This window comes from Peromyscus leucopus, chromosome 8b (assembly GCF_004664715.2).
Source record: "Peromyscus leucopus breed LL Stock chromosome 8b, UCI_PerLeu_2.1, whole genome shotgun sequence".
In the NCBI taxonomy this organism is placed as follows: Eukaryota; Metazoa; Chordata; class Mammalia; order Rodentia; family Cricetidae; genus Peromyscus; species Peromyscus leucopus.
In genome coordinates, this window is record NC_051086.1 from 10,379,877 (window position 1) to 10,401,425 (window position 21,549).

Consider the following 21,549-nt stretch of genomic DNA (forward strand, 5'->3'; position numbering starts at 1 on the left):
GATGTTCTCTCTCTCTTATCCACAATAAAAACCTTCCTCCCAACTCATGGAGCGGCCGTTTTGCTGGTCTCTTTACCACCCTTGCTTACAGATATGACCTGTGCAACTTAAAACCATGACGTAGAAAACCACAGAGTGAAATGAAAAAGTATCTGACACACACAGTTCCATGAAACCCAGCTGACAAAGTGTATGGAAAAGTTAAGTGAGAAGAGTGTACAATTTGTAAACTGATACACACACACACACACACACACACACACACACACCTTTAAAAAGACTGGATGCTGGGGACATAGCTCAGCTGCTTGCCTGGCATGTATGAGACCCTCGGTTAACATTGCTCTCTGGAGGGGTGGATGACAAATAAAACCAATTTCCACCTTTGTATTTTTTGGTCTTTTTCGTATTTTCTAACATGAACATCTACTTTTGTAATAAAGATGCTAACATTAATTTTTTATACTAACGTACATTTGAGAAGAAAATAAAGTACTCATAATCATACTACCCTAGAACAATTATTTTTGTCTTAAGTCATCTAATGCATAGCTGTAGTTCTAGCATGTTAAAACTCAACTGCCTTTTAATGGCACATATGTCGTGGCTTACGGAAATGAACACAATACAGTGTCATGTACTTCAAGGAAGAAAACGAGACAAAGAGAAATCACTGCATGCCACAGGCTCCCTAACTCAACCAGAGTCACCACAGGCTTGGCTCTGAGCATCCTGACTGGTGAGGTAAAAAGGGAAACATGTCTAGATATGAGACTCAATCATGTTCTAAATAAGCACACTCCCCCACTGTTGACCAGGTTTTCGTGGTAAGGACGGTATTTCTTGAGTGTCCTCAAATCACACTGGATGGGCTAGCTCATCTCCCCTACTGCTCTTGGTGCTCTGGACACTGCAGTGAGAACCCAAGCATAGACCAGGCTTTCGCGGAAGACATCCACGGTATTTTCAGCATCTGACAGTGATGGAGGGAGAAGCTGCTGTTTGGATTTAGTTAAAATAGTTTAGCGGGGCTTTGAATTACGTACGAGGGAGGTTCAAGTTTGGGAAATGAGAAAAACGACTCCGTGTAACGACAGTTGAGGCAGCAAAGCACTTCAGCGCAGATCACAGTGACGACCAGAGTGATGGCGTCTGGGCTTTACTGGAAGAGACGAGCAGAGCCACGGTGGTGACAAGAGAGCTTTGTGGCCTTTGTCTGGGGGCACGGGACAAGGACTCAGGAGCTCAGGATGTTTCACTGACAGTGTGAAGTTGCCGACTCCTGCATTCTAATTCTTCTAGTCTCCAGTGGGGTTGGGGTCTCTGAGACGAACCTGGCTGGATACAGAGCTGGAAAATGGCTTGAGCATATTCTCCAAAGAGGTACTTCCCAGCATTTTAAAGTGGTTCACATGATCTCTTATCCATGGTGGATAGTAAGAACACGATGAAAAGCCTAGATTAGTTGTCAGTGTGGGAAATAAGATGGAGATGTATGTGGAAAGGTCACCAGAGGGGGCTGCCTATTCTAAGCACCACATCCTACCACCGCCCCCACTTCCCATCATGCATCTGTGCTGCTGGGGACAGTAGTCCACTATGGGGAGACATTAAGGAGAGTGGTTAGGGTCTGAAGACATGTTGGAAATGGCAATTCCTGACCCAGGCTGGGCAAAGGTGGTTCTGGGTAAGTCCTTGTGAAAATACATTAGCATCCCTTGAGCATGCTCAGAAATTCTGGAAGCAAAGGAAGCCAAAAAAAAAAAAAAAAAAAAAAAAAAAAAAGAACATATTCCTACCAAGGGGGCTGTCAGAGACTGGAATTCCTACTCATTGGCGAATTCTTATGAAATGCACAATTTATTCACAAAGCTGCTGAAATAGAATACAGCCTGGTGCATATTTTTTAGGTAAATTTTTCCCTGAAGTTTTCTTTTTCTTTTTAAAGAGACTTCCATAAGCCAGGTATGGTAAAACAAAACAAAACAAAAAACCTATATCATTTCAGCACTCAGGAGCCTGAGGCAAGAGGACTTCTGGGAGTTCAGGGCGACCCTGGGCTACACTCTGCATTATCCAATCCCCCTGTTTGGAGTACAGGTGCTATGCTTTCTGCCAGTAAGCATTCTGGTTCCTTGTGACCTGGGAGGGGGTATGCACAGCCAGCACCCATGGGCTCCCACATCATGCTACTCCAGCCCTCTTCACCCCTCTCTTGTCTCCCCCATCTCAGCTCTCCCTTTCTAGGCCACCCCCATGACATTGCTAGAACTTCACTTGTAGTGGCTTCCTGGGAAAGGAGACAGGAAGGAAGCAAAAGTTTTGAAAATCCCACATGTCTCAAAATATCTTTATTCTACACTATACTTAAAGATAGCTTCACAGTTACGGAGTTTCAGATTGGAACTGCCTTTCTGGAGCAAGGAGAAGGTATTGCTCCTGTCTAGTTCTGTGCAGCTGGCGAGTGAAGTCTGGAGTACCCTGAGTCCCGACCATTTCTGTGTGACCTGGTCTTTCTCTCTGGATGCCTGTAGGATGTTGCACTGTTCCTGGGGTCCGAAACCTCCCAATGGTGGATGGGTGTCTGTTGACTCTCATCTACGGGGTTGCACACTTGGTGAAGCTTTTCAGTGTGAAAACTGTCTTCCAGGGCTGGGAAACGTGGCTGAGTTATTTCATGGAGGCTCCTTCCTCTGTTTCCTGAGTTCCCCTGGATCCATTTGGATCTGGAACAGGCTCTCTGCACCATCGCTTTGTTTCCCCTCTCCTTGCCAATCTCTCTGTATTTTGGCTCTGCTTCCTAGAAGATTTCCTCAGCTGTATTTTTCAATCTTCCAATATAACTGTTATGTCTCATGTTTTGACTTCTGAAACGTCACGTGGGACTCGGAAGTCTCCTTGGTTTGGAATACAGCCCCCTCATCTTGCCTCGTGGCTGTGCAGGCTTCTGCTGGGATTTTCTTCATGAGTACTTTCTGCCCTCAAGCCTCTCCATGTGTGGTCAGTCTCAATTTCCTCGGTTTCAGCACATCTGGTGTCTTGGCTGCTGCACGGGCAAAGAATGGAGGCCGATCTACTAGTTTGCGCACTGCAGGGTCCATGACTGTTGGCTATCTCACTCAGGAACCCTCAACATCGACTCCTTTTAATTTTACTCTTTCTTTACATCTCTCTTCTGCCCAGGTCTCCCAGAGTCCTACCCAGCCTAGTGGGTGATGGCCTGCCACCATTCTGGGCCACCCAATGAAACACGAGGGTTGAGGTCTCCAAAGCCTGTGTCCATGTTCAAATAATAAATACATTTTAGCGGGGCCTGTCCTGGCTTTGAACTTGCCTGGTATCCTCTAATCTTCCAGTCCAGAGACTCCAGTACATACCTTTAGTTTTTTGCCAGGTTAGAGACGGTAATCACTTGGCTGTACCGATATGGGATGTGGTCGGTCGGCCTCAGACAACCCTTTGAGGTGCTCTTTTCTTCATTTCTAGAGAGAGCTGCTGCTGGGTCAAACTCTAAAGCTACAGAAGTGTAGAGCTGTCAGTTTCCCTAATTTCTGTCCATTTCCCCTTTTCTGAGGCTGTCCAAGTAGGTGTCCGTCTGCTTTGTAGCCTCCAGATCTTATTGTGGCAGTTACAAAACAAAACAAAATCCACCATGACCCGGAAACCTGGGGAGGAAAAGGTTTACTTCCCCTTACAACTTATAGGGCATCATCCAGGGATGTCAGGACAGGAATGCACAGAGCTGATGCAGAGGCCATAGAGGAATTATCCTAACTGGCTTGCTCAGCCTGCTTTCTTACAGAACCCAGGGCCACCAGCATAGAGGTGGCATTAATGACTCATTAGGAAAATGCCCTACAGGCTTGCCTGCAGCTGGATCTTATAAGGCAGCATTTTTCTCAATTGAGGTTCCCTCCTCACAGATGACTCTAGCTGACATAAAACTAGCCAGCACACTCAGATTGTGAGGCATGTCAGCAGGTACTTTCACATGCTGAGCTCTCTCCCTCAGACCTCCTGCTGGTATTTTTTTTTTTTGCACCAATAATTTATTTTTCAGTTGGGATATCAAAGCCTGGAGAGGGGATGAAGGCTCCAAAGAGAGTCTTCACCTGCTTCAAGCTGGGAGGAACCAGATGTAGGCTAGAAACTTTGACATGTGACTTGACAACTTGGATTAAATGAAGGGAATCAAGGTTTTGAGACCAGACCTGCCTGGGTATCAAGGCACCTGCTACTTTTCAGTGGTGTGATTCTGGAGGAGGCCATTTGCCATTCTGGGGCCTCAGTTTCCTTGCCTGTAGAATAGGAATAATGCTATCTGGTAAGAGGGTTTTGTGCAAGTGAGAAAAGGGAACTGCTGCAGAGGGGCTAGCCTACTGCTCTCTAGCATACAGCGGAAGGGCTAGCCCACTGCTCTCTAGCATACAGCAGAGGGGCTAGCCCACTGCTCTCTAGGCATACAGCAGAGGGGCTAGCCCACTGCTCTCTAGGCATACAGCAGAGGGGCTAGCCCACTGCTCTCTAGGCAAACAGCAGGCACACATTAAATGTTGGTTTCTTTCTCCTTCCCCATGGGACTAGAGACTACACCAGAGAGATGGTGAGAAAGTCTATCCCGGGGTATGGCTCCACCTGTGACCGGCACCCACAACAGTCGAGGCCAAATGGCGAAATCTTCACAGGCCCCAACAGGCCATCTGAGCTAGAGGACAGGCATGTGGCCTCACCACTCCGTCACCCAGGAAAAGTTGACTTGGAAAACAAACTTGGCTTATCAAACCGAAAAGAAGACCAAGAGGAGGCTGCGGTTCACACCTCCTTTAACTGGGATCTGGGTCTCAGATCGAGGTGCCTGGCTGACCCCATGGAAGTGGCTTCCGAGGCTGGTGCAGCTCCTGGGGGATGTCTGAAAGTCACACTAACAGGCAGAAGAACCGCATCACTTACTTCCTGCCTTTTGCCGAGTATTTATAGGCAGAGCATTCCTATTTGAAATGTGTGGTGCTGGATCAGTTTCAGGTTTTGTAATTTTTGAATTTTGAAATGCTCGCATATTCATAATGAGGTATCTTGGGGATAGGGCCCAAGGCAAAAAAAAAAAAAAAAAAAAGGAAATTTATTCATGTTTGATATGAACTGAAAGAAACTTTATTTACTTATTTTGAGGTAGAGTCTCACTATGTAGCCCAGGCTGACCTACAACTCACTATGTAGACCAGGCTGACCTACAACTCACTATGTAGACCAGGCTGGCCTTGAACTCACAACTTGCCTCTGCCTAAGTGCTAGTATTAAAGATATGTGCCATCACACCTGGTTTGAAAGTAACTTAGTATTTTAAGTAACTGTGTGAATGACACAAAGTCCATGATATAACATCTCTCACTTGTGGCATCAGAGTGCCACTTAAGAAATTCTAGATAGATTAGGGAAGCTCTGGTTATATTCTTGGTGCCAGGGATCTGTTAAAATCCTTTTACAATACCAATGAATAATAATAATTTTATTGATGGATGAACAATGTGCTTTGTACCATTTCATAACCTCATTGACCGGTGTAAATCCCATAAAGTCCCGCAGAAGGCAGATCTAATATTATCATTAGATCAATTTTGTACATACAAAAAATAAAACCGAGGAGTTACAAGGCTACACAGCCGGCAGACCACACATCATGCATTTGAAGCCAGGCAGTCTGGTTCCAGCACTGCTTTTGAAAATATACGGAATCAAGCATGGTATAGCCCACGCCTTTAATTCCAGCAGAAACAGGTGGATCTCTGTGAGTCAGAGACCAGCCTGGTCTACGTCATGAGTTCCAGGCCAGCCCAGGGCTACATAGTGACAGCATGCCTTTAAACATATATAAAATATATCTCAGCATGCACCTAATAAGCTCAACACCCCACAAATGTCTATAACTCCAGCTCTGAGGCAGCTAAACACACTTTTGGCCTTTGCACATGCAGGCATACCCCATCCCCCATTCATACACATGCACACTATACATGCATGCATACACTTTCATGGGCACATACACACAAATTAATTAATTGGTCTTAAAAAATATTAACTATCTGGGCAGATAAAATGGCCTGGCAGGTAAAGATACTTGCTGCCAAGTCTGTTGAGCTGTCCTTTGGCCTTCAAGGTGCACCATGGCACATGGGTATCCATACTACACATGTACATAAAAAAGTAAAGTGTAAATCCTCTTAAACTAGCTTGGGACTTTGAGTGAAGTCTCATTTTAACCATGGAGTTATGTGTCAATGGGGATATTTACTTAGTCTTTAACATGTTTCTAAGGAAATTGTACTAGGTACTTTCCCTAGACCAGTGGCTTTCAACTGGAGCCAATTTTGCCTTCTATGGAACACTGAGATGTCTGGAAATGTTTTCATCTGTTACAACTTCCAGGGCAGGGACACTGCTGGTACCTGGTGAATGGAGACCAAAAGGAAGGATACTGAACACCCTTCCATACGCAGGGCAGCCTCTGTGCCCACTCTGAATGTCAACCGTGGCTAAAAATCTTGCTATGAAAATGCATCGTTACCACCTTCACAGTGAGACACATAGAGTCTGAGTCTGGTAGCTACGGTTTCTCACGGTCAATGTTGTGGCAACAGACTTGCGCCGGGCCTTCTGAGAACAGCTTTCCATGGCTGCCGTTGCCACACAGTTTTTTCTCGATACTCTTTACTCCTACTGCATTTGACTCTTTTTCCCATCTGACCTTTAATTTTATCAAGTTTATCCAAGAATGACATGACCAATATTGATACATCCTTTACCTAGATCATCCAGGGTTTTGTTTATTTTGGTGGTATTGGGGATGGAACCCAGGGCTTGCACATGTTAGACAAGCAGTCTATCGTTGAGTTCCATGTATCCCTACTCCCCTTTAGGTTAGTTCACACACACACACACACACACACACACACACACACACACACACACACTATGTAGCCCAGACTAGCCTCAAACTTGTGATCCCTGGTTTAGCCTCTGGAGTGGCTGGGATTCTGGGCATGCTCCACCATCAGTGATGAGATTCTCTAGCGTTTAACATTCCCTCATTTGTTTATTACTCTTTCTGCCTGGTTAGGAATGTTCCTAGTTCACAGGAACTCTTTAACATGGCTGGGGATATAGAATGTGCCTCGAATACACATGGACCTAGGTTTGATCCCCAGCATCCCTCAGCCACACACACACACCTAAAAGATAACAAAAAAAGAATTCAACAAATGATGTTTGGAAACACCAGCAAAAGCTGAAGACACACGCCACATTCAAAGCCATCAGTGTCTTCAACAACTACCGACAGTCAGCTTGATGCCATGGTTTATCCCATGCCTTCTTGCCCACCGAGAGTAGCTTCTTTAGCCTTTTAAAATCTAGACTAATTACCTTGCAGACTAATCTACATTATGGATATATCTGGCTGTGTTCATGATTAGAAAGATTCGGTATTTTGTGCAAGAACCTCTATGAAGCACCCATCTCACAGGGCTTGTGGTAGCAACTGGCTATTTACTAGTGGTGTTAATTCCATCCCATATATTAAGGCTGCAAATATCTCCAATAAAAAGGAACACTTGACAGTCTAAAATTAGCAAATGAATTGTTGGTGATTATTCTTATCATATAAGCATCTTATCACCCCCCAAAAAATAAAGAGTATTTGTCACCTTTCGAACTATGGAGCTTTAGAGAAAGGAAAAACACCAACTTCACCTATTTAAGCCTGAGTTTCACTAGCAACAATAGTGTCTCCATTTCAGGACAGTGGCAATGATAATATTGTGCACCGAAACCCTAAATTCCCATATAAAGCCTTAACTTCCAAAATGATGGGAGTTTGGAGGCAGGGCCTTTGGAAGGTAAGCAGGGCTGCTGTGCTGGGATTAGTGACCTTAGAGGAAAGACACCAGAGAGCCTGCAGCCTCTCTCTGCCTTGTGTAAATCAAGAGAGCTCTCACTGGAACCCCCCATGCCAGCACTTCATCTCTGATGTCCAGCATCTACGGCTGTGGGAGAACACAGTGGCGGAAGCCATCTAGTCTATGGTACTACGTCAGCTCCCACTGACTAAGTCAAACTCGGGGCTAGAAGCCTCCTAAAAGCACCCAGCATGTCATTGGACCCACAGATAGCTGAGATCCCGGGGGAGCTTCTGAGTGGTTAAGGAGGTCAGCACTGGGACAGTGGGCGGTCCAAAGGGCTGACTCCAGCCTTCTAGCTGAATGAACCTCCTAAATCAAGGGCATCACAACCAAACCACAGATGCCCAGACACCATGGTCACATGCCTATCCCCACTGCCTGGCAGAGATGACAGATGGGTTTGCATGTTATAATGGTCTCTCACCAGCCGTAAGACCGTGGGCACATCATTTTTGATCCTGAGCCTTGGTATCCTTATCTGTTAGGGTGCCTATTAATAGTTCTTAATTAATAGTTGAGTTGAAGAGAGGTGCCAGGAGGGTTGTTGGAAATACCAGATACAGATTGTAGGAACGTTCCTGGTGTGTAATAAACATTCAGTAAACGCAGGAAAGATTTGGTTAGTAAAGCAGTGGCATGTCTCCCATCCCAGCAATTAGGAAGTAGAAGCAGGAGAATTCCAGTTCAAGGCTAGCTTGGGCCTTATCCCTACCTAAACAACAACAACAACAACAAAGTGTTGAAATAAAAAGTTCTGATCCCTGAGGATCCTTGGCAGTCAGTGAGCTGGCATTACACAGCTCTAGGGGAAAAAGACAGGAGGACACAGCCTGGCTTGGTGTGTTTCTGTGACACTGGGGTAAATGAGGAAGGCAGGAGCCCTGCCTGTACAAATCTATAAATACCACCAACCTACAGTGCAAACAGATGCGCTGTGAAATGTGCAGTGACAGACAGCCACAGAGCTGAGGCTGGGGCCAACCTGGGGAAGGGGCTTTGGACAGAGCCATCAGAGCAGCCCGTTGGTGGGGATGGCCCAAGAGATCAGGCTTGAAGGGTGAGGAGGTGTTTGTCGTGCATGCCACAAAGTGTGAGCACAAATGTCCTGTGGTAGAAAATTGAGGGGCAAGCTGGAGAATGGGGTGAGAGAGGCTTAGTACACCTGGATGTTAGTGAATGGAAACCTGAGATGAGTCAAGGGTGGTCCGCAGGGACTGGTCACGCAGAGCTTTGCGGGCCTCACAAGAAGTAATAGGAAAACCTCTGGAGGCTGCTGGCTTGTTTGAAAGCTATAGTAAAATGTGTAGAACACAGGGCTGGATATCGCTCACTTGCTCGGATGCTTTCTCAGGATGCATGAGGCCCTGGTTCTGTTCTCAGCACTGTATTAAACCAGCATACAAACAGCACACACAGCTGGGCAATGGTGGCATACAACCATAATCCCTCTATTCTGGGGAGGTAGAAGCAGGAGGATGAGGAGTTCGAGGCAAGCCTTAGCTACACAGCAAATTAGAGGTCACTCTTCACTACAGAGGCCACCCACTCTGTCTCATAGTGATGAAGGGCATTAGCAAGATTTCTCAGTGGTGAAGAAATACCTGCCACCAGGCCTAACATCCTGAGTTCGATCCTTGAGACCCACTTGATGGACAGAGAGCCGAGTTTTATAAATTGTCCTCTGACTTCTCCACACATATGTGTGGGGAAGCATGTGTGTGCCTGCATACATACACACACACAAAATAGAATGTAATTTTAAAATGTACACAATGCTGGATATGGTGGCGCACACCTTTCATCTCAAGGGGCAGTGGCAGGCAGATCTCTGTGAGTTAAAGGACAGCCTGGTCTATATAGTGAGTTCCAAGCTAGCGTGGCCTACATAATGAGATCCTGTCCCCAAACCGAAAATCAGGGCCTAGAGAGATGGCTTAGTAGTTAAGAGCACTTGCTGCTCTCGCAGAGAACCCAGGCTCATTCTTAGTCCCCATTTGGTGGATAACAACTGTCTGTAACTCCAGGTCCAGGGGATTCCATGCCCTCTTTTGACCTCCATGGGCACCAGGCATGCATGTGGTACATGCAACAAAATTAAAAAAAAAAAACAAAAACCTGAAAACAGCAACAATAAAAACAACCCCTGCCCCACACTGTTCACAACATTAAGTATATTCCTGCTTAATGTTGGTAAAGTAAAGGTGGTATTGTCCATCTTTATCAGCCACTTCTAGGACTTTTTTTTCCTCCCAAAGCTAAATTTTGCACCCCTTAAACAACTCCCTGCTCCCCATCCCCCATAGTCATGGATGAGCTTTGAACGCAGTGATGTGGAATCTGGGTAACATTCCAAAATGTTTCTACATGAAATAGAATGAAACGAGGTCTAAATGGCCAAGAATTTGTTGCTCAACACGGAAACGAGTGGGGTGCTGGGGAGACAGCTCAGCAGGTGAGGGCACTGTGCAATCATGAGGACCTGAGTTTGGATCCTCAGCACTCATGGAAAAAGCCAGGCACAGCTGTGTGTGCCTGTAACTACAGCAATGTGGGGAGGGGGACAGGAAGATCGCTGGGGCTTGCTGGCCACCAGTCTAACTCCAGGGAGAGACCCTGTCTCAAGGGAATAAAGAGATGAGTGACCGAGCAGGATACCCAACATCCTCCTCTGGCCTCCACCTCTATGTGTGGGTACAAGCGTCAGTGCACACATGTGCACACAGAGAGAACCAAAGAAAGAAAAAAGTAACTGGAGGAACAATAGAGAGTCTGATAGTTTGTACAAGGAATGGAGGGGGAAAGAGGGCAGATTTAAGTACTGAAGCTACTGAGAGTGTTCAGTGGACAGTCCCTGCTGTACCAGTGGGGGATGCTGGCAATGGCCCTAGCAGTGGGAGGTACTCACAGCTGACCTGGGAGCCCAGTTTATGCTCCCAGACGGCATGCAACTGCTGATACTCCTGCTGTGCCAGCTCCAGGCGCTGCTGCTTCACCTGGTAGATCTCCTTTTGTGCACTCAGAGCCTCCTGGGCCACCACCAGGTAATCCTTCAGCATGTGCTCTTGTTCCCGCCGCCATTGCACCCTCGGATCCTCGATCTGAGTGGTTTCTGAAATAGATCCCAAGGCAATATGTCAGCACTGTATATCTACTTACTGCATTGCTTAGTGGGCTACAGAATCCACCACTAGAAAACAAAAGTATGATGTACACAAACTCCCAATAAATGTAAATGGGTTAAACTTACTACATGGTAAAGCAGTTCCATCTGGATTAGTCACCCCCCCCCAAAAAAAATCAAGATCAGGTTTTAACTGAACCTCACATTCATGGAGATACATTGTACAAAAACATGATAAATAGCAGGCATATATTTAATGTTAATTCTGAGCCAATAACTAACTGCTCTAGGTACTTTACATCGCCTCAATTCTTCAGTCTTTGCATTAACTTTACACAGTAGATTCTGATCCTACTTCCAGTGCACAAAATACAGAACTAGGACACAGAAAGGTTAAACAAACTGGTTCAAGGTTGTACAGGAAATGCTTTTGCCTGAAAAAAATGTGCATTCAAATCTTTCATCCATATTCTCATCTGTTGGGCTTTTAAAGATTTTATTTTTATTTTGGTGATGCAGATGTGTGTATATCTGTGTGTAGGTATATGTACATGAGCATGAAAGTCTGCACAGGCCAGAGTTATAAGATCGCCTGGAGTTAGAAGAAATTATGAGCTGCCAAGCTCACAATGAGTGTTGGAAACCAAACCTAGGTTCTCTGCAAGAGTGGAACATGCTCTTAGCTGCTCAGCCATCTCTCTAGCCACTGTTGGGCCACTTGGGGGTAAGAGTCCTTGATAGGTTCTGAATGTGGGTGCTGTGCAAATATTTTCTCCTTTCCTCGTGTGTGTGTGTGTGTGTGTGTGTGTGTGTGTGTGTGTGTGTTTCAAAATCTCTCAGATTTTCTCCCGCTTCATTTTTCCTCTTTTCTCCCCACCCCTGCAATTGGTCTTCAGTTCCTGGTCTCAAGCGATCCCTCCTCTGGTCTCTCTAGTGTGGAACCCTGACTTCTCAGCATTTTAGCTAAGATTAAGCATAGTATCTAGTGTTGAGACCAGACATATTCTATCACAACAGGCTCGGGTTTTTGTCTGTGTTTTCTTTTAGGTGTTTTCTAATTTTAGCTTTTATGTTTAGGGCTGTGGCCATTTTGAATTTGTTTTCCCATATGAAGTGAAGTAAGGGTAGAGGTAAAGAGTTCTTTCCCCTACCACATATCCATATGGAAAGCAATTGTACCAGCAGTTCTTGAGGTCTGTTCTTTGTGGCACCAGGTACTCAGAAGGTCCCTTGATGGAGTCATGTTAAATGCTGTCGGTTCTGAACTGGTAAAGTGGCCCGCCCACATCCCACGCCTCCTACGGTCATGGCTGTACCTCACAATAGATAATGTCCCACTGGGGCAGGCTCTTCAAGGTCATCTAGGCTAACTCTCTTTTTCAGTTCTTGTTTTTACTGAAGTTATACATGTTGTTGACATGTATTAAGTTAGGGCACGGTTGGACAGTTAATCATACTACCAAGCGTGCAATTGAAAACACCCTTCGCTGTCCTTCCTTCCGCACATGTCTCCCCACAGAGAGGCGAGGTGGCCACCTCAACAATCTTTCCGTTTATGGTTTAGAGAACCACTTCACTCCCACCACCTTATGTTCCAGATATCTGGCTATACACACATTCTTCATGCAAGGCAGACAGCCACTACACTCAGGGACTTTGCATATCCTCTTCTCCCCTCGCCTCCCCACTTTTAATTTCAGGCAGATATGAAGTATTTACCCACCACTGACCTTGAACTCACTATGCAAATCAGGCTAGCCTGGAACTAGGAAGATTCTCCCAGCTCTGCCTCCAGAGTGGTGGGATCAAAGGTGTGTGCCACCACACCCATCCCCTCCGGCTTCTTATTTACACCACACACCTGCTTTCCACACACAGCAACCACATCCACAAAGTTAACAATAGTATTTTTTGACAATGTAACAATGTAACAACATAAAGAGCAACTGTTCTAAAAAGTTGAACATCCGGGGAATATGCAACACAGTTATGATGCAGAGAGCTACAAATTAAAACTAGCCAAGTAATAATCTAAACCTATGAAAAACTGAATTAAAAAAATGAGACCCCTGAGCTGGATTTGACCTGAATGTCCTCTTTTTGTGAACTAGCCTTAATGGTACCAGAAGGGACATGCAAGCTTCCAAAGGAGGGAAGCAACCAACAATCCTACCCAGCTACGACTCCTGTGAAGCACAACAATGAACAGCAATAACATGATAACCCTAGGGATGCAGTAGTGGCACACACCTTGGAGGTAACCAACAGCTCTCTAATTGGATATAAGACCCAATCAACAAGAGGAAACCATGCCCGGTACTGGAAACCTAGCCAACTACTTAGGGCTAATGAAAGCATGGTTATTGGAGGAGAATCTGCAACCACTAGTTTACTAAACCAGCATAATCCCTAACAGCAATCTATAAACATTTGACCTTATACCCACAGATAACTGTCGTCTTCACCCCTTCATCAAGGAAATTTCTCTTTGCAACTACTTTGGAGACTACTACAGAAAACCATAACCAATCAAAATGCAGAGTTGTGGAACCCAATCTCAATGGATCTAGAAAACACACCTGCAGCTAAGGCTCAGGGATTGTGGAAGACAGGCTGGAAGGACTGTAAGAGCCAGAGGATCAGGGATTAGTTTGCTGTGAGATTGTGTCTCTGAGTAATATGGGAAGCCACACCCATAAAGTCTCAACCAGCATGACTGGACAAACATGAGCTGTACAAGGATGGCACCAAGGAATATGCCCAGGGATGAGGAAGTACCTGACATCCCAAACATTCCAACCATTAAATAAGGTGGCCAGATGTCCTGGAGTCTAGCACACACCTATTTTCATTTTACAGATACCCCTAGACAATTGCCAGCCAATCAGGGTCCTGGACCCTGGAAATCCCCTCACCCCAACCTCTACTATGAGAAAAACTCTGCCCCACCTGAGCTCAGGGCTCTCTGTTCTCATCACTGAGTTGGACAGACAGAGGGACCAAGCTCGGAGCTTAAAGAAAATAAAAGCTCTTTGCTTTTACATGGTGGGGGGGTATGCAAATAGGAAGGAGAGAAGGCCTCAACCCTATACAAAGAACTGCAGGTAATGAGGAAAGCTGGGAGGGGAAAAGGTGGTCTTTCCCAGGGAAGAGAACACCAACTGGCTGTCCATGCCAAATGGCCAGCCTTGAAAATCCAAGTAGCAGTATGTGGACTGAACAGGTTATATTTAGGAGTATGCAGTATGTATAAATATAATATATATATTATATTCATGTACAACTAACAACTAGTCAAAATGAGGCCAAGACATTGAAGGTAGGAAAGGAAAGGGAGAAATGTTATAATTAAATTATAATCTCAAAAAAAAAAAAAAGAAAGAAAAAAGAAATGAAAGTAGTCATATAGTGCAGAAGGATGAAGAAAATAGTACCTAATGGTGGTGGAAAAATTGATACAGACCTTTGAGGATACTCGTCAATCTAATACTATATACCCAAAGTTCTCAAAGGGTTTTTATCTTTTAAAAACCATTTTTTGGTTTTTGTTTTGTTTTGTTTTTGTTTTTTTTGAGACAGGGTTTCTCCGTATAGTTTTGGTGCCTGTCCTGGATCTCGATCTGTAGACCAGGCTGGCCTCAAACTCAAAGAGATCTCCCTGGATCTTCCTCCCAAGTGCTGGGACTAAAGGCGTGTGCCACCACCTCCCGGCTTAAAAACCATTTTCGTTTAATGGGTGTTTTGCCTGCATGTATGTCTGTGTACCACATGTGTGCATGCTCAAGGAGGCCAGAAGAGGGTGCCAGATGCCCTGGAACTGGAGTTATCTGGTTGTGAGGGGCCATGTAGATGCTGGGAATTGAAACTGGGACCTCTGGAAGAACAGCACTGAGCCATCTCTCCAGCCCCTGTTTCCATCTTTTGAGTTCATAATCTCATATAGTTTGTCTTGGTATCCATGGAAACTGTTTCTCAACTAACCCACAGATGCAAAAATCTACTCAATTAAGTCAATTATATGACCTAACATTTATAATTCACCTACACCTGAATTTACTTCTAGACGGCCCATAATACCTATTGAACACCAATCCTCTGCCAAGAGCTCTTATCCTGTGTTATTTAGAGAATGACAAAGGGAGAGCCATGGCGTTCGTTATGGCTACAATTTTCTCCAAATATTTTCAACCTGAGGTTGGTTGAATCCATGGATATAGGATTCATGGGTACAGAGCTGACACTAACAAGACACAGACACCTTTAGAAAATTATCACCGAGCAAAGCAAATAACGAGTCTCCCTCTGTGTATAATACAAATAAGTAGGGGGAGAGCCCAAAGGATTAGCAACAGGGGCATTGTGATACCTTGGTTTTCTGTGGTAAGGTGTATTATGTATCTGCATAGAATGTACTTGTGTATTTAAAATGGCCAGTGTGAGCATCCCTCGAATACTCAGAGACTCAGAAGCAGCAAAAAATGTAACTTGATCCCAGATTCAAATTGCCCGGCAGGATGTCCACAGACATAAAACCAAGTGGGTCGTGTTTTGGAGTTCCTTGCTCCTTATGTTCAATTTCCCCATCTTCTTTCAGACTAAATCTAGTCAGGCTTTTGTCTCCAGTCTTAGTCCAAAGCTGCTCTCCAAAGTCAAAGTCACCAGTGGCCGCTTGAATAGCCAAATCCATCGGCCGATTCCCAGCTCTCTGTGTGCCTGACACCGCTGAGGGCTGTTTCCCCACATGCCGTCTTCCAGACTTCTCTTGGTTTTCCCTCCCACTTTGTGGCCACTCCTCAGTCACTGCTGATTGTCCTCCTCCCTGCCCTTTCGCAGCCCCCATGTCATTCTGCCCTCCTCTCCTTTCATGATCTTGTCCGTTTTCAAGTCTTTGCCCAATTGCCCATCTTCATCTTCTGCCTATATCCATTTTCTAGGCTGCAGGTTACTACACTAAACTGCCCACCTACCTACCCCAGGTGTGCGAAGGTACCAGAGGCTCAACATTGCCAAATAAACTCTTTTCTTCTTTCCTAAACCGACTCCACCTTGCTGTCTCTTCTGTCAGTGGATGGCAACTGTATCCTTTCTTGGCTCAGGTCCAAGGAGGGTCCTTCTGGCCTTTCTCTTTCCCACCCTGTATGTAAACAACCAGGAAGTCCGGACATTTCCTATCATCTCTGCCCTGGTTTGCAGCCCCAGCCTATTCCAAGCACTTCCCACGGGGCTCCCCACTTGCCTGCTTGCTCAGTAAGTTCTGTTCTCTTGGAGCAGTCAGACTGACCCTTGATGACGTAAGTCACCTCAAGCAGCTCAGATAACTCCTACCTCACGTGTCAGCTTTTCAGGCACTCCTGCTGCTCCACAATGCTCCCTCTCTCCCCCAGTCTTTGTGCTCTGGGCATACTCACTGCTCTGCTACCCCCCTGAACAAATGGAATGAGTGTGATCGGGCCTCAGAGCTTTTGCTATCTGTCCTCTGAAACAGTTCCTTCCAGTCTTAGATCAAGTCTTATGTGGCCAACAAGCTCGCCTTCCCTGAAGACCAGCTATATGACGGCCATCATCACTGTCCCTTCCTCACTCCCCTAGGTCTATCCCAGCATACCTCAGTCCCACAGTCTGCTCTTCCCCCCAGGGGACAGAACATTTTCTAACATCCAACATCATCTACCAATGATGTTTGTTTTCTCTCTCTCCTGCCTGAATGAAATTTCTGTAAGGGCAAAGACCTTAGTCACTTTGCACTCTTGTGTATCCCAAGCTCTCGGAACAGGCAGTCAGCAAATGTTTCTGAATGAATGCAAGCTGGATTGTGAATTATGAGCAAACTGTTTGGATATATTGAGTCTGTAATTCTTTGCTTGTTTGAGACAGGGTTTTTCTAAGTATTGCTGGCTGGCTTCAGCCTTAAGACCCCCCTGTCTCAGCTTCCCCAATGCTGGACTTACAGGCATGTAACATTATGTCTATCTCATGAATCTGTGCTGGTTTGTTTTATGCCAACTTAGCACAAATTGGAATAATCTGGGAAGAGGGAACCTCAACTGAGGACTGTTTCCATAGATTAACCTGTGGGAAAGTCTATGAGGGCATTTTCTTGATTAATGATTGATGTGGAAGGGCTCAAGCCACTATGAATGGTACCATCCCTGGCTAGGTGGTCCTAGGTTATATAAGAAATTCTCTGAAGAAGCCAGTAAAAAGTATTCCTTCATGATCTCTGCCTCAGTTCCTGCCTTGAGTTCCTTCCCTGGTTTCACTTCATGAGGGACTTGTAGGCTGTAAGCTGAAATACTTTCTGCCCTGCAAGCTGCCTTTAGTCATGGTGTTTGTTACAGCAACATAAAGCAAACTAAACAGACTTGGAGAAGAATTTTGCCCAAGAACAACACATACCAGTAAAAATGCTCCCATTCCATGGCTCTGATTGGTGAAATAAGCCGCAACAGTCACTCACCACCCTTGTATTTGTCTGATATTGCCATCTACAGATAGGGCATCTTCCATCCCACAAGACTACTTTCAAACCAAAGGGAAGCAGTAGCCTGTGAGCTGGTTAAATGACCAGGTAACATTCTTCCTGCTTGGTCCCATTTCATTAACACCCTCGCACATTCTTCCTGCTTGGTCCCATTTCATTACACCCCCCCCACACACACACACACCACTTCTGCCATTATCCCCAGGAGAATTAACTCCACCACAGCCTGCTAAACTCTCCTCCCTTCTGTTCCTCTAGCAGCTCCCAGAAGAAGCACCTTAAAATCCCACTCCTGCCATGAGATTTTAATGAGGGGGATGCTCTCAGCAATTAGAAACAGGAAAGGACTGATTAGGGCTTCAGTACATCAGCGTTTAACCCAGCATCTGATACAGCCCTCCAAGCATTAACCTCATTCCCCATACACACTCAATTAGGCATATTTACTTCTCATTATCCAGTGCGCAATCATGAGTGCTAATAAAAACCTTTGCTATCCCCAACAATGCCATTAATGCCATTAGCTGTCTCTCAGATACTCTCCTACGCTTTGTTGCCAGCAACAGTCGGCTCATTCATCCACTTCCTTATGCACTCGTGCACATACAGCCTTCTCTGCTTAGCAAGGGTTAAGTGCACACCTACTGTGTGCCTTGATGGGCAAAGGCTTGGAACTAGATAGAATTAGACACAGTAACTTCCCCAGAAGACATAGCAATAACAGGCAAAGAAAATTTAGAAAAGAAAAGGGATGGACAGAAGTACAACTCCATTCTTAGGTATCAGTTCAAATCCCAGCTCGGTCATGTTTTCTCCTTTCCCCCTTGTTGAGATGGGTCCTTGGAAAAATCACTGTGTAGCTCAGTTGGCCTCAAGTTCACAGTCTTCTTGCTCAACTCCCCTAGTACTGGGATTACAGGTGTGCACCATCATGCTATGTTTTATCTCCGAGTACTGAGTCGCCAACTGCTATTTCTAAATCTCAATGAGGTGAAGATAATCACCCTAATACCTCACAGGGTCCCAGGGGGCACTGAATAAGACACTGTCTATTGAGCATCTGCTACAGCACGTGGAGCAGAATGCATACTCAAAATGCAGGTGCACTTAGAAGTTGGTACCCTAGTGTCAGCCTTCAGAGGCTGCCAGGCACAACCCATTCTCTGTCCTCTTCCTCTGGCCTGAAAGGATAAAGAGGATCTATCTTATGGTTCTAAAGACACACTAAGATAGAAAACCCTGTCCCTCTGCATACCATCTCAGAGGACAGAGATGGTTTTGGCTAAGAGGATGCACACGCCACCTGTCCTAAACTGTGCATCTCTTGCCTTCCTCCACTTGACAGACAACACACTTCTGTGTTTCCCAACTAGTTCCTCCATCCTGGTCCCAGAAGGAGAGAGTGACAGTAGGAATATTCATCTTAGATCAGAATACTGTGGTCCCAGGAAATGACAGTGGGCTAATCTACTAAGGACACACGTGCATCTACATTGCTAGAGGCTTGATAGGGCTTCAGATACCTGAATAGGACAATGTGCATTTATTTTTTAATGGGAAGACAGTCATCCTTGAACATAAACATATGAAAAAATATGCATATAGACACATATACAAACACACGATTGGAAATATTTGAAATGACACAGAAGAAATCATCAGCAATGCTGCCTCTAAAAATCAAGGAGCTGGATGAAGTTGGATCACGAGAGAAGTTTCAGATTCTATTAAAAACCCTCCCGAACTGTTGTTTTCACATGAGCATACATTATCTATCTATATCCACACTGACATCTCTAAGTCTACATTAAACAAAACACAATCTGCCTTCAAGACTCCGCTGGGGCTCCTTCCAGATTGTGGAGGTGGGTGGGCACGAGAAGGGGAGGAGATGGGCACTAGGGTGGGGTGGGGGTCTGGGGTCTGGGGCCGGGAAGAGCCGCAAAGGACTTACTGGTGTTGTGGTCTATGAAGTAATCGCCAACCTGTGGGTCATATGCTTCTTCCCATCCTAGCGGCAACTCATCGCTAATGCAGTCAGCAAAGGTGAGTGGTTTGGTGTACCTGGCGAGGAAGACGAGAAACACATTCTGTCAGCCGGGCGGTCCCCAACACTCCTACAGTGTGCCGTGGGTTTTTCTGGACTCCCTGCTTCTCCTGACTGTTCAACAGATCCAGACATTTTGCACTACAGCATGACCTCTGCTGGGCTCTGAGTCCCCAGGAAATCGAAGACATTCTGCAGTAGCATCCATGTAAGGCTCACCACCACCCCCCTTCCAGGTCAGGTGTCTTCATCTCCAATTGACAGTTTGCACAACAATTCTCAGGCCAAGTCTTGGCTTCGTGTGACGTGGATTCCAGCCCCCCTCTGACTTTTCCACCTGCAGCTGGCTAGCCCCGCCCCACACGGGTCTTTGTCCTGGCCCTGTCTTGTATTTGTCATGCCCATTTGCCCTTCCGAAAAGCTGGCCTCCTGCAAGCTCTAGAGGAACAGACGCCCCAGCCCCAGGAGTCTGGCCAGCCAGCCATATTTATTTGCTGATTGAGTTGGTTCCCAAACGCCTGCCCCACACTGCTGGCTCTTCCCAGCCGGTCCCGGCCAAACTGATGATTTGGCAATAATAACTCCCTAAGGCCCCATCTCGCAGGGTGTGAACTGGCGGTAATCACCAAGTCTTAGTGGCTACATCAGACAGATAAACAAATTATGTGAGAGAAGCTGCAAAGGCTTGTCGAGGCTGGAAAACTGTACCATACACTATTTGTCCAGGGTTTCAGCCAGAGAACGGGAAACCGGGGAAACTAACACGTGGGGCCAGTGGTTCCCCGTGCTGCCTTTGTCTAGAATAACCATGACCTTGTAGAGGTCAGAGGACAACTTTTGGTTGTCAGTTCTAGCCCAAGACAGGGCTCTTGTGTTCTGCTACTGTGTAATCCTCCTGTCTCTGACTCCCGTCTTGCAGTAGGGGATTGCAGATTGGTGCCACTGCTGGACCCCAGAGAAAGAACTCGGGTCACTGGTGTTTTATAGCTAGCACCTTTACCCATGAAGCCATCCTTCTGGCCCTAAGACACTCATTCTAATATTCCTTTGTTTCTGTCTTTTTCCTCATTCCAATTCTGGAAGCCCAGGAGACTCTGCTTCCTACCCTTTCAACAGATTGGTAAGCTAGGGTATAATGGGACAGGAAGGGTGACAATTGACTACCTCTTCCTTAACCTGGATGATTGCTTTCTTCTTAAACCCCGGCTGCAGGCCTGTGTGTCAGGGGCTTGGTCCCTGGCTGAATGCTAGGGCAAGCGATGGAGCCCTTAGGAGGTGAGACTTAATGAGAGGTGTGCCCCAAAGGTGAGAGAGTGGGACCCCAGCCTTTTCTTCCCATCTCTTGCTTTCTGGCTACAAAGTGAGCAGTTTTGCTCTGTCGCATGCTCCCGTCAAGATCTGTTGCCTCACCGTGACAGGCTCAAGGCAAGGAAGTCGCTCAGTTATAGACCGGACCCCCTAAACTGGTGATCTATACTGAACTCTTTCTTTTGTAATCCTATCATTGCAGGTAGGGAGCTGACTAACAGCCTGAACTAAACCAGACTTAAAACTGAGGGCTGGGGATGTCTTTCTGTATACTGTGAATGTGTTGCTCTGATTGATTGATAAATAAAATGCTGATTGGCCAGTAGCCAGACAGGAAGTATATTATAGGTGTTAAGGAGAGAGGAGAATTCTGGGAAATGGAAGACTGAGTCAGGAGCTAAGCCAGCCGTCGTTGCCGCCACGAGAAGCAAGATGTAAAGTATTGGTAAGCCACAAGCCACGTGGCAACTTATAGATTAATAGAAATGGGTTAGTTTAAGTTATAAGAACTAGATAACAAGAAGCCTGCCACGGCCATATAGTTAATAAGTAATATAAGTCTCTGTGTGTTTACTTGGGGGATGCTAGTGGGAGAGATTTGTCCCCGACTGCTGGCAGGCCGGGACACAAAAAAAAA

The 21,549-nt window shown here is 45.8% G+C and overlaps 1 protein-coding gene across 2 annotated transcripts in view; it reads right to left on the reverse strand.

The window, feature by feature from the left end:
* The window catches only part of Wwc1 (WW and C2 domain containing 1), a 151,371-nt gene that overhangs the window by 61,835 nt on the left and 67,987 nt on the right, over positions 1 to 21,549 (reverse strand). For both annotated transcript variants that reach the window (XM_028864297.2, XM_037201235.1), the window contains exons 2-3: positions 19,512 to 19,621; positions 10,861 to 11,064 (exon numbers count right to left, since the gene is read on the reverse strand). In XM_028864297.2, the coding sequence (XP_028720130.1) occupies positions 10,861 to 11,064; positions 19,512 to 19,621 (314 nt within the window). The remainder of the gene's footprint in view (positions 1 to 10,860; positions 11,065 to 19,511; positions 19,622 to 21,549) is intronic.